We start from the raw sequence: 12,727 nt of genomic DNA on the forward strand, positions 1-12,727 counted from the left end.
CGTGGATGCCCTGTCCTTGGAGATACTCAAGGTCAGGCTGGGGGGCTATGAGCGTCCTGATGTAGCTGTAGATGCCCCTGTTCATTGCAGATGGGGTGGACTAAATGACCGATAAGGGTCCCTTCCAATTCACACAGTTCTATGATATACACATAAATTGGTTTCTATGACTTATTCCTCAAGAACGTATTCTAACTGGTATTCTCTTACGGTCAGATTACTTATGCCAGAGATTGGGATTGTGCTCTCTCCAATGTTGTGGGTGGGTTTTTTGTTTTCTGTTTTTCTGGCTAAAAAAGCCAAGCCTTTTGAGAAAGCACATCCCAAGAAACATCTCTGAGTGTGTGTTCGAGACTCAGGCTGGCCAAAGCCATGTGTCTTTCCCAATGGAGAGCTATAACAACCTCCTAAAACTCTGCCACCTTTCATAGTTGTCTCTCAATGTAAGGATGCCTAGTATAGGATTTTTTTGAAGGTTTTTTTGTTCTATTCAGGGAATGGGACATGGTTTCACTCCAGTCTTGTTCTGAAAATGAGTACTGATTCAATTATAGCATCTTCAGTTTCCATCATAGATATATAGAAAAATGTCTGAAGTTTTGGGTTGGGTAATAGACTGGAAAAAAACAAAGATAATAACTACTTTTATCTCAAAGCATTAGTAAGATGCACATTGAATTAATACTGATTTTAATTCACATTTCTGTTATCGTGGTGTAAGTTGAGCTATATAAATGAGCTGCGTTCTGGGTTGTTTTAACATGAACTGAGACAACAAGTTTTGTGCTTCACAGTACAACCCCCAAAAAACCCCAGAGGTCAAATAACCAACATAACCTTCTCAGCTAAGATTATTTGCACTTAAAAATACACATACACACTCAATAGCAGATCATGCCAATGCTGAAGCTGTACCTTCTGATCTCTGCTCGTTGCAGTATTTTGCTACAAGCAGAAGCTCCTTAAACTGATACTACTTCTCACCTCACCCTGTTATGGGATGACTGTCTAAGAGCAGACTATGCTGCACGTTTCAGCTCTGGAGCCGACTGTTCTGCATGCTCTGTGCCCCTCAGCTCCAGGTCCAGTGCAGGCCCAACGCTCAGGGAAAACAATCATCACAAAATCCAGCCCTTTGGATGCCGTAGATTAACACATGTATTATTGTGCTTTCAAGAGCAGTCTGTAGCATTATTGGTGGAGAATTGGCTTTTAAACATCATGTAAGTCAACTTCAAAATTTCAGAACACAACATATTTTTACTGGTAACAGCGATGGATTACATCAGTTGCATGATATTTTAGCAACTACATCCCTCACATTATTAATTTTATTTATCACTTATTCGGATTTTACTATGGAGACAAGCTAAAAGAACTGAAACTGCTCAGCCCAAGAAGAGAAGGCTCTGGGGAAACCTCAGTGCAGCCTTCCATTACCTAAACAGGGACCTAGAGGAAAGCGCTTTGTCAAGGAGTGCAGTGACAGGACATGGGGTAATAGCTCATTTTAGCTATTATAGCACGGAAAGAGGGCTCGTTTAGATTAGATACAAGGAAGGAATTGTCCACTGTGAGGGTAATGAGGCCCTGGCACAGCTGCCCAGAGAAGCTGTGGATGCCCCATCCTTGGAGGTGTTCAAGGCCAGGTTGGATGGGGCCCTGGGCACCCTGAGCTGGTGGGTGGCAACCAGCCCACGGCAGGAGCTTGGAACTAGATGGTCTTTAAGTTCCTTCCAACTCAAGCCATTGTATGATAATTTTGTTGTATGATAGTTTAGTTCTACGATAAATTAGTTACTAATTCAAACTAATCTAAATCTTGCATCATGCAGGACAAGATCACTACATTTTATCATCTCTGGAGGAAATCGTAGAGGCCATCTGGACAGGGCTTCAACCTTGTATTTACTTTTCCTATTACGCTTTCTGAAATCATTGGGTACAACGCTAAAAAAAAAGTTCAGGCTTTATTAAATCTTAGTCATTTAATAACTTGACGGTGATTTGCTAACAAGTAGCAGATAGCAGCACTACATCAACAAAAATCCAGGCCTATGGGCAGAAGAAAGGAACAGAGCTCTAACAAAAAGGAAACAAAAGCCTGTAGAAAAATTTACAAACACCGGGTCACTGTCTTCTAGATTGTCTTCCCACCACTGAATGGAATACTAGAGGGAAAAAATAGCTATTGATCATTGCCTTGAAGCGGTGATTTGAAGAAAAGCAAAAAAGGCGACTAATGCAGTACATATCAGCACTCACAGTAGTAAATATTGAAGTAACCCACACATTATTTTCAATGTAAAATCAATAGTTTATTGCCATGCTACAATTATTATTTTTTTTTCCAAATGAAGTTGGCACTGGTAAAGGGGAAAATGTTGTCGTAATACATAATACATCTTTAAAAATGAACATTTGGTAAGCTTTCTCAGTAAGGATAGCTTAAAACAAGGGGGAAAATTGTTTTTCAAGGTTTTTTTGTTTTAAGATTAACGTGGAATGGCATAAAAATACACTCTTTCTGCATAGTATAATATAATTTTCTTAAAAGAAATATGGAATGTTTGTTAAAACAAATTCATCAAACAGGGCAAATTAACTGAAATTTTATAAACAGTTTGGCAATGATACTCTCACTGTTTAGACCTTTTTATATAAAAGAAATAAAAATCTAGAAAGCTACCTTTATACAAAGTTGCTATATTTATGCCTTTAAGTAGGAAAAACATTTTATAATGCAAATTAGGACATACAATAATCTTACAATATCATACAATATAATGACAAGAAAGGAACATACAACATAAGATTTTGGCCTTTGTAGAAATGTGTATTTCTGCATTTAATAAATGCATTTGTGGCACACTGGTGACTATTGTATTCTTACTCCTACCAGCCAGCACACATGATAGAACTGTTGTCAGCTGTATTGTAAGGGCAGCTCTGCAGTTTAGGTAAAACACAGACAATATTTCATGAGACATAAGGTGATGCTGCAGTGGATTGAGATGTAACACGCAGAAAAAGGCAACATGCCTGCTGGTTGAGACATCTGTGTCGTGGGGAACTCTACAACATTGCTGTCTTTCATACCAGAGCATTTCATATACATTCAGTTATTAAGTACCAAAGTCTTACAAGTGAGAACATTTGTCTTCAAGATTTGGCAAATTTCAGGGGAAATACAAAGTTAGTACCAAATATATAATATATTATATATAAAATGCAGGTGTATGATATACACACATATTCTAATGCAAAAAAACTGCATTAATATGGAGTTAAGTTCACTGATATCCATTCCTAAATAACACAACCATTACAAATACAGGTGTAATCCTGACCTTTCACACACTTTAGACTCACTTCCTCTCATACAACATAGTTAAAGCAATATATATGCAGGTACAACTACGAAATCAAAACTCACATAGTAATCTGAACTCTGACCACAACAAATAGGATTTCTGTTTTCAGTACATGTAATTAAATATATTTATATTTTTACAGTATTTTTAGACCATTCCTGAAGAACTTGACCAACAAGGTCCTCAGGTACAACAGAGCTGCTGTCAGCAGAACTCAATCTTGTAGGAACACACTCGGAGGCCCAGACGCAGGTATGAATTAGTTTGGCTTCAAGGGATGCTGCATGAGGCCCAAGCGCTAGGAAGGCAGATTCTCTGACATCAAAGCTCCTACCTCAGACTTCCTTTTCTATTGCCAAAGGACAGGACCAGAGCAAAGGACGCACCGACCCCAGGCTCTCTGGGCTGCTGGCAAGTGGTTGGGAGTAACCACACATGGCATGGCACTGGGGAGCGGCAAGGTGAGCTTCATGGCACCTTTGTACTGAGGTTCTTCAGAGAGCAGAACAGCTGCTCCTTCACATTCATCTCTTGACAGTTTATTCACCACAGGTCTCGGATGGGAGCTGTGGCTGGGACCCCGAGGCATGAAGGGCTTTGCAGACACGCAGGAAGACAGTCCCTGTTCCAAAGGGCTCGAGCCTATTTCATAATCGGATTTTTACAGAATCTCCTGTGTATATACACATATTTGCTACATAAAATAGAATTACACCAAAGTAATGGGTATATCAGAAAACTGTCACAATGTATGTATATTACCACACGAAGTAATTATTAAAACTGCAAGAAAAAATTCAAAATGCCCTTTGTAATATATAAAAATATAGAAATGTCCAAAACTCGTTTCATCAACCATAAAGGTAACTTTATATCTCATGTTCTATCTGTACACCTACAGTTCCAAACAAAACACTGCGTTAATCTGGAGCAAACACCACATTAGGATAACATCCTCATAAGACATCTGACAACTTAGTCACATACCTTACAGCACAATATCACAAGAAGTAACATACAAATGGTCAGAGTTACAGCTACTAAGACTTTTTTTTAATTCACTTATCTTGTCCAAAGGAGGAAGTAATTTCTAAAGATTGTGAAAGGACCTTTGCTCATGACTTTGTGTCTTTTCAATGCACGCTATGTATGAAGGACACCAACAGCCTTGACTCCATCTTAACGCAGTCTTTTGTGATGGAATTTCTTCTTTTTTTTCTTTTTTTTTTCTTTTTTTTTTTTTGGAGTGTATATGAATTTAAAATAAAGATGTAAATGAATTTTAGTTGATATTAAGTGAATACTGTCAAATATAAACGCCTGATTTGTTGTATCAAAGAAAAGATGGGAAAAGATCTTAAGAATAAATTCCAAAACCACTTAATTCTGTCTATCAAACCAGAAGGTTCAATTTTCTTTTGGCTTCTTGGGGTTACAGAAAAACTTCAGATCCCAGTCAACTACCAGTTCCTAATAAATCAGTTTTATCTTATTTGCAACCACTAAGTTAGTTTGTACAGTGCAAAAAAAAACAAACAAACAAAAAAAACCAAAACAAAACCCACCATTGAATCCACATTACACAAAGAGGAGAATACTGCTCAGAAATAGAGGTCCAAATCAAATACAGCATGATATGCTCAAAGTAGTACATGAAGCTGACCAGAACTTGCAGTTTTACTTCCCCAACAGTGAAGGCAATTTACCATTTCGTGATTCCATCTCAATGTGAAACAGTTACATAAAAAACAGATTCTGAGCAAACACACTGTCAAAAATCCAGCAAAATCAACTGCTGGCCAGTTTCCAGCAAAAGAGCAGCCCTTTCTCTGACGTAGTTTTGAACCTGATACAGCTAAGACCCTTCCCTGGTCACTTCTATACCAAAGCCCTACTCAGAGCTTTAAATACACAAGAATGTTTAGGTACCTGGGGCAGCAAGGGGGATGGAGATTAAGCAGTTTATGATATGCAATATATTTAAAACCCTTCAGATTTCTACAAAAGGTTTGTAGACTTTAGTAAGAATAGTGTTTCAATGCACACCATTAAATTTAACACATATGCAAAATGTACTTATGGGGGGAAAAACAACAGTCAGGAATAATAGCTAAAAGTCATTTTTTAATTTTCTTCTGGAGCTGCAGGGAAACACTACCAAATTAAAATTAGACTCCCTCTTCGCATCGATTTGAGGAGAAATATTTTTGTTATACAACCAACGGATTAGATTCTCACTGAGTGTATTTCCAGTACAATTTTATTACATACTTTTGGTCACCGCTTTGACATTTTCTTTCTTTAAAAGATACTCCAATGTCTTTCACAAGTCATTGCACTGAAGGAATATCTACAGTTAAAGGCTTTCCCTCGTTAAACGTGCTTGAAGGGCAGCAGCCAATTGCATGCGATGGGAGAACAGTAGAACTGGTAGCGGTGTTGCCATTCTTGCAGGACTTACTGTGTAGAAACTTAGTCTTAGTTACTACAGAAATTTGTTACCTACTTGAAGGTTCTCACTCTATACACCTGTGGGGCCAAAATAAATACGAGCTAAATACTGTGGTGAGACTTCAGCTGAAAACTCAATCCTAAATTACAGACACTAAACCTAACAACACAACCTTTAAAGAGACTGAAAATACATTTACCAAGTCTCAAAGGGTAAAGTGCATCACAACTACATCTACTTCAAGGGTCATAAAATAGAGAAATAAAAAGAAGGCTAAAGATGAGCAGTGCAGGTAACGGGACTACCCAGTACGTTTGCAGCTTACACAAAACAAGAAAGCGTTATTCCACCTGTAGAAGAGGATATAAAATATAGTCCTGGAAAATATGGTGCCAGATTTGTTAATATAGCTAAGGCTACAGAAAGTTTTCACTTGACTCTGCTCGGTGAGTATTTCATTTAGTATCTATTAAAAACAAGAAGAAAAATAATGCCATGGCTATGCATTCAGAAATCATAGAGAATAAAATCTCAATGAGTTCCCAATTCTGGGGACCAGATCTAAGAAAATACCCCACATGAAGTATTGTGAAACTTACATTAAATATATATATATAATTCAGATCATCTCTTCTTTTGAGACTAGGATAAATGCATAGGGCAGTGCACCAGAACTAAGGAGGGATCTTTCTTGTAATTTTGGCAGCTTACTTTGGATCTGCACTAGGTCTGTTTCCCTATCTGACAATTATGAATATTGCTCCTCTGCCTCACAGCTGTGTTACAGGGGTTGAGTTCATCACAATTTGAGACACCTGTACTATACAGATGAGGACCAAATATTTCTAGGCAGCTATCTAGATCACACACATTTACCTCAAAACACATGCTGAAGCAGTAGGCTGGCTCACAGATTTAAGTGTGCTTAAACATATGTTCCTAAGTTAAGAACCACACCAGTATCATTAACCCAGTATTGTGCAACACCTCATAGCTTCTCTTCAGTACGACTGGTCCATAACACAAGGTAAAGCAACGGAAAAGATATGAAGGAGCATTAACACTGCAGACCTGTAAAAATCTCTAGTTCTAGGTAGTCTTCACCTTCTTGAATACCAAGTTCTCCCCACAAATCAAAAAATGTATCACAACAGTTTGCATAGGTTGACAATGAAATCATTAATTATCTCATTAAGTTCCTCATAATGGTCTCAGCACATCCATCTCTTACTTCTGCAAATTGTGTTCTCTGTAAACCTGGTATTTCGATACCACACAGTCTATAAAGAATAATTAAAGTCTTTCAGAGTCAAAAACTTGCCTGATATCCCTTAATGATGTGGCAAGAAACATGTATTTCAGATGCTACCGTTGCTACCACTAAAAACTGAGAGAAGACCAAAGAAAGAGTTAACAGAGATACAGGGATACACTCCAATTTAAAAACCTGAAAAAATATATATATTTTTAAATAACACAGTTTTAAATATTGCATGAAGACCCTTATTTATTTTTCAGATCTTCACATGGCTTTTCTTGCATGTTTTTCCTCACAAAGTTCAAGGGTTATTTTACATCACACCAGTTCACAAGTGTCAGTTCCTTTACAGGCTCAGGAGTAACCTCTGCTGCTGCTAGTACCAAGGTGCACCTGCAATACTGCCAGAATTCTAAAATTATTCAGAGCATTGAGAAAAGGAAACAATTTCTACTAAGGGTGCATCTGGCATATTCAAATGACATTCTGCTTGGATGTACCTGTAACACTGTGCAGCTATTATTGAAACCAAATTCACCAACTGCAAAAAGGAAAAGAAGTATACTCATAGATAATACTACCTTCAGATAATTTACTACATTTCTTTCTAAATTATACTATCATCTATGGATGCACATTGCTAGAATGTACAGTTTCCTACAAAGAACTACGAAGTCCAGTACCCTGACTCCCACGTAACCTGTGTCTGAATCTTTAGAGGAAGACAATGACTGCATAATAAACCTTTCCAGTTGTGCAATAATGCATGCTGCTGGAGAGCTGGGGTATCTCAGTCAGGCATAAAGAAGTACAACGCTGGACAAAGACGAACATTTGACCTTCAAGAGTCTTTCTTTGTCAAATGCAGAGAGTGAGACAAACACATACACAACCCTGAACAATAATTAAAGCTATGTACAAAATTTTGACTCTTAAAACAACAAAGAAACACAAATGCAAAGAAAGGAAGGCACAGTGAACTAAGAAATGACAAAAGGGCCTTAATTCATATAGCCAACCTGTGAATTCCTTCACAAAAAAACTCTAACATTAAAATCCATCTGATTTCACAGAGAACATGATATGCCACTTGGAATTCTCTTCTATCTGAAGTAGCTTAAGGCTGGGTTTAGATGTGTTTATAGCAATGATCAACGGACTCTGATATGACCTCTCAAATATCACACCACTTAAGAAAACTACAGGGAATTAAATGCCTTCTTGCCCATACGGTCTTTGATGAAGAAAAAAAAAAGTTTGGTATTTATATCCCTTGAGATGAACCAATGCATCTTGTGTACATCAAACTGAGTTAATGAATTACATACATTTCATTCTGAAGGAGCCACGTCAATGAGAAATGAATGTAGATATCTGTCTTGAAAGATTAGGTTTACCTGCTAATAACACATATATCAAGAGGCTTTAAAAAGTGTTATGAATGCCATTAACGACTATAGGCACCAAACCAGAATATTTATAAATTCAAAACTGGCATGTCACTCAGACTCTAATCAATTTAAAGAGGCACTGTGAAAGGTGGCGATGCTGCTATGCAGTAATTACTACCATAGAATGAAATAGTGTTACCTAAATGAATACTTGCTCTACATTAATTCCCTTTAGTTAGACAAGTACATGAAGTATGCAGAAAAAGTTCTATTAGTCTATAAAAGGCGTTAGTGTTAAGAAATGCAAAGTACTTGCATCTTCAATTTTATAAACTTCACAAAAGGTGCAAATGATTTAATGCTTCCCAGGCTCACATAGGCAGGTCAGTACTGTTATGTCTAGTTTTCCTAGAAGTACCATCATCTCGGGGCAGTGCTTTTTGCAGGCTTGACATAGCAGCAGTTCTTTCAATGTCTATCACAGCATACAGCTCTGTGCGCCTGGTTGGAGTTTGTGGAAGTGGAGTGGTGGGGGTTTTGGGAGTCTGAGGGTTGTCGGAATCACTGCCACCTTCCAAGTCAACCTGTATGTAGTTGAGCTGCCTGTGTTCTAAACTCGGACGTCTAATGTCAAAGTTAAAGACTGTTGGGGTACAGTCCCGACGTCGTGGAAATTCTATTTTATGAGCACTTGATGGTACTGTTACATTCTCTGTATTGACATAATTATGCATTGGATCTAGGTTATTGTGGTAGCCATTCAGAGATGGGGTCTTTGGTCCTAAACTGTCATCTTCATCTCTACTCAGCTTGCGGGATTCCCAAACAGGAGGCAAGGATGGCAAGTTCTCATAGTTCAACAGCGCAGTTCTCCTCTGAGCAGAGTTGTTAATGTTCTGGGTATCTGAGGTACTGGTGGATGTCAAACGACCTCTCCTGACCCCCGAGGCACTAGGGATTGATAACCTATTTATATTTTCATACACCAACTTATTACCAGATGGTGTTTCTCTGCGTTCATCACTGTCGTACCCAGTGTCCCATTCAGTATTGTTTGTGCTGCTGCCACTAACTTGGTCTCTCCCAAGTTGCTCCAGTTTCTCTCTTTCCATTAACTGCCTTTGAACAGGGGTTGGTCCTAAAACAAACTTGACTCCTTCAGGCTCCAGGAGAACGTGAGCATCTCTGTCATCAGTACATATCTGATCTTCTTTTACTTTAGTTGTTTCAGTGTTTGAAAGCTTTGATTCCAGTGGCGCATGCACACTCGATCGATTTTTTCTTTCCTCTTGTACACCAGTAGTGTTGACATAAGTGTGCACCTGAAAGGGAGAAAAAAAAATAAAGGAAATTATGCTGTCTCTGTCACATTTTGTTGAGCTGTGCTCTATTTTCATTACTGTTGCTTTATTGCTGGTTTTGTTACCGTTACTCTAATAAAAGAGCAGAATTTAGCTGCGTTCTAGTTGCAGCTTTTCAGGTTCTATTCCAGCTCTGCTCTGGTCACAGAAACCTTGGGCTTTTTTAGCCCAGCTCATTAGTACGCTTGGACAAATTAGTAAAGCAGAGTTCTGCTTTGTCCTCTCATACCATGACAGTGACCAAAAATTCCAGAGTTGCTTTGGCTAAATTTATCTTTCTAATTTCCACACTGGAAAGGAAATCTGCTGTCCATTAAAAAATATATATATAATCAGGACTGCACCTTGTATACCACTCAGTTCAAGAGTGAGAATGAGATTAGCTTTCAGAAAGAACAGGCATTCCTTCTTCAAGAGCCAACAGCTTCCTCATACCAGAAGCTGAAACAGAAAAACTGCATTTCCATATGAACCGTGGCACTCAGAATTAAGAAGTAGCAGGAGTTAACAGCAGATGCCACAAAAACAGACAGGAAGATACTAATTTATCCTTCCAAGTTCCCACATCAGAGCAACATTCAAGTCTGAAAGGGAAGGACTAAAGAACACCACCTCTAAACTTAGACTTTGCCTGCACACTCAAATAGCAAGGGCAGTATTTGACAGCAGGACTCACCCCACCTTTACAACTTCTCTGTCAAGCTCTACAAATTGAAGTGTTATTTACAGCTCACTTGACTCTACACTGATTCTTTAAACTCATCCAGTCTGCAGTAACAACTCCTCCTAAAATTTTCTGTGGTGGCTCCAACCTAATTCTCTCCCAAAAGACAGTTCACTTGGCACTGCTCACCTTCTTTTATTTTCAACAGTTTTTTCTTACCACCAGATTATATTTTATTAAATTTAACTAACGTTTTCATCAGCAACCTGAATGATGAGAAAAGCCTCAAAGTTTCTGATAGTGTTCTTTCTCAGACTGGTAAGGTTTTCATTGAGGACCTCAGTCACCTACAAAAATGGCCTCACATAAACTTCATAAAGTTCAGCAAGGCAAACGTAAAGTCCAGTGCCTGGCACAGAACAATACTGACAACACAGAGCAGGTAATAACTGACTAGATAAAAGTCTTGTAGAAAAGCACCAGAGGTCTAAGTTGAATGTGAATCACCAGTGCACCCTTGCAGCAATGAATACAAAATGTCTATTGGTTTGTGTTACTTAAAACACAGCCAGTAGGTTAAGGAAAGTAATTATTATCTTCAATTCAGTACTGTTGATACTGAATCTGGACTGATGGCTCCTAGAAGAGGAGAGACACCAGTGTACTGGAGAGAATCCAGTGAAGGGCCATGATTAGAGGCACTGGAACACATGATATACACAGAGAAGCCAAGAGAGATGTCTTTGTTGCCTTAAGTAAAGGCTAGGAAGCAATTTAATAGCACTTTTCAACTGTTTTTAGACAGTTAAAGAGAAGACAGAGTCAGAAACATATGAGAGATGTTCAACAAAAGCGTAAAGGGCAATCAACACCAGCTGTAACAGGAGAAATTTGAGTAAGGGAAAAATGCTTTGACAGTAAGGTGGTCAAGCTCAGAGACATTGTGGGATCACCACTCAGTGTACGAAACACGACAGGACAGGGCTTTGTGCAGGTCTCTCCTCTTAACTCCACAGTAAGACCTGGAGGACTGTAAAGATCGCTTCTAACTTAAATTATTCCATTATTTAACAAATAGAAGACTTAGGCGTAAATAATTTTGACCAAGATCTCTCTCTGTGAAGTCCAACTTAAGAGTTTAAAAATAGTTTATGAAATTTTTGAAAAGAGCATATGCCAATACATCCTTTCTATACCTCAACTCTTATACAAAAACTTCAAATCCTCAGCCAACTATCCTAGAAAGTATCATTTTAAAGAGACAAAACAAGTACTTTTCTGACTACTAACATACAGTAGAAATACATTACACCTGACTGAACAGCACAAAAAATGAAAACATAAGCCTACAGAATAAACAGGAGAAAAATCTGAACAAGTGTTGGACATGAACTACACAAGGAAAAAAAATACCCACTTGCTCCTCTGCTACAAGTAGAGGATGCGTTGATTCTTCACCAACAGAGGGGAGGCGTGCACTTCCAACAGAAGGGTGCCTGCTGGAAGGATGTGATGAAGCATCTCCAAAAGATGGATATCTGGGATAGCCATTAGGTAAACTCTGTGCATTGAACCCAGGAGCTGATTCAATTAGAAAATAAGCAAAACCATATTAGAGCAGAACATTTTACTGTATCCAAGTAAAATACATTTTATACATTAATCTCCAACTTTCAAAAGAAATAAAAAATATGAAACTATTAAATATTCACAAGGCAGATTTGCTGAGGAGCTGCAGGAGTAGAACATCCCAGTACTTACTGGGAAAGACATCTGAAGCAACCACCAAAATCAAGGTGTACAACACACCACAGTTTTCCCAATAAGCTCCCTACCCAACTTTTTTTTCTACCATTGAAATCATGCCTACTTTAAAAATAAATAAATACAGGATTTTTATTTTTTTTTTTTTTTTTTTAACTTAACTTTCTATTTCTCTGAATTCCTACATTCAGGCATCTTGGTATCTGCCTGGGATTACCTCAAATCCTCCAGCAGTTTTGATAAGACTTCATTCTACCCATCCACCCACCCACAGCAAGTTGCCAAATCCACTGTAGATGTGATAATGTTATTAATTTTTCCCTAACCAAAAGGCTGGAGCACTGACTAATGTTAACATCTCTCTGAAACACTGCAAGAAAAATATGGTGACATATAGCAGAGCAACTGCACAGGTATATGTTTAAGCAATGCAAAAATGAAATTCTCAAAGCTTGTTTCTTAA

General features: G+C 38.1%; 1 protein-coding gene across 1 annotated transcript in view; it reads right to left on the reverse strand.

The window, feature by feature from the left end:
• Positions 1 to 4,577: 4,577 nt before the first annotated feature.
• Positions 4,578 to 12,727, reverse strand: part of FRS2 (fibroblast growth factor receptor substrate 2) — a 47,982-nt gene continuing 39,832 nt past the window's right edge. The window contains exons 6-7 of the mRNA XM_052668966.1: positions 11,918 to 12,081; positions 4,578 to 9,797 (exon numbers count right to left, since the gene is read on the reverse strand). Of these exons, the coding sequence (XP_052524926.1) occupies positions 8,847 to 9,797; positions 11,918 to 12,081 (1,115 nt within the window). The 3' untranslated portion in view covers positions 4,578 to 8,846. The remainder of the gene's footprint in view (positions 9,798 to 11,917; positions 12,082 to 12,727) is intronic.

The sequence above is a fragment of the Tympanuchus pallidicinctus genome, unplaced genomic scaffold, assembly GCF_026119805.1.
Source record: "Tympanuchus pallidicinctus isolate F22 unplaced genomic scaffold, pur_lepc_1.0 scaffold8, whole genome shotgun sequence".
Classification (NCBI taxonomy): Eukaryota; Metazoa; Chordata; class Aves; order Galliformes; family Phasianidae; genus Tympanuchus; species Tympanuchus pallidicinctus.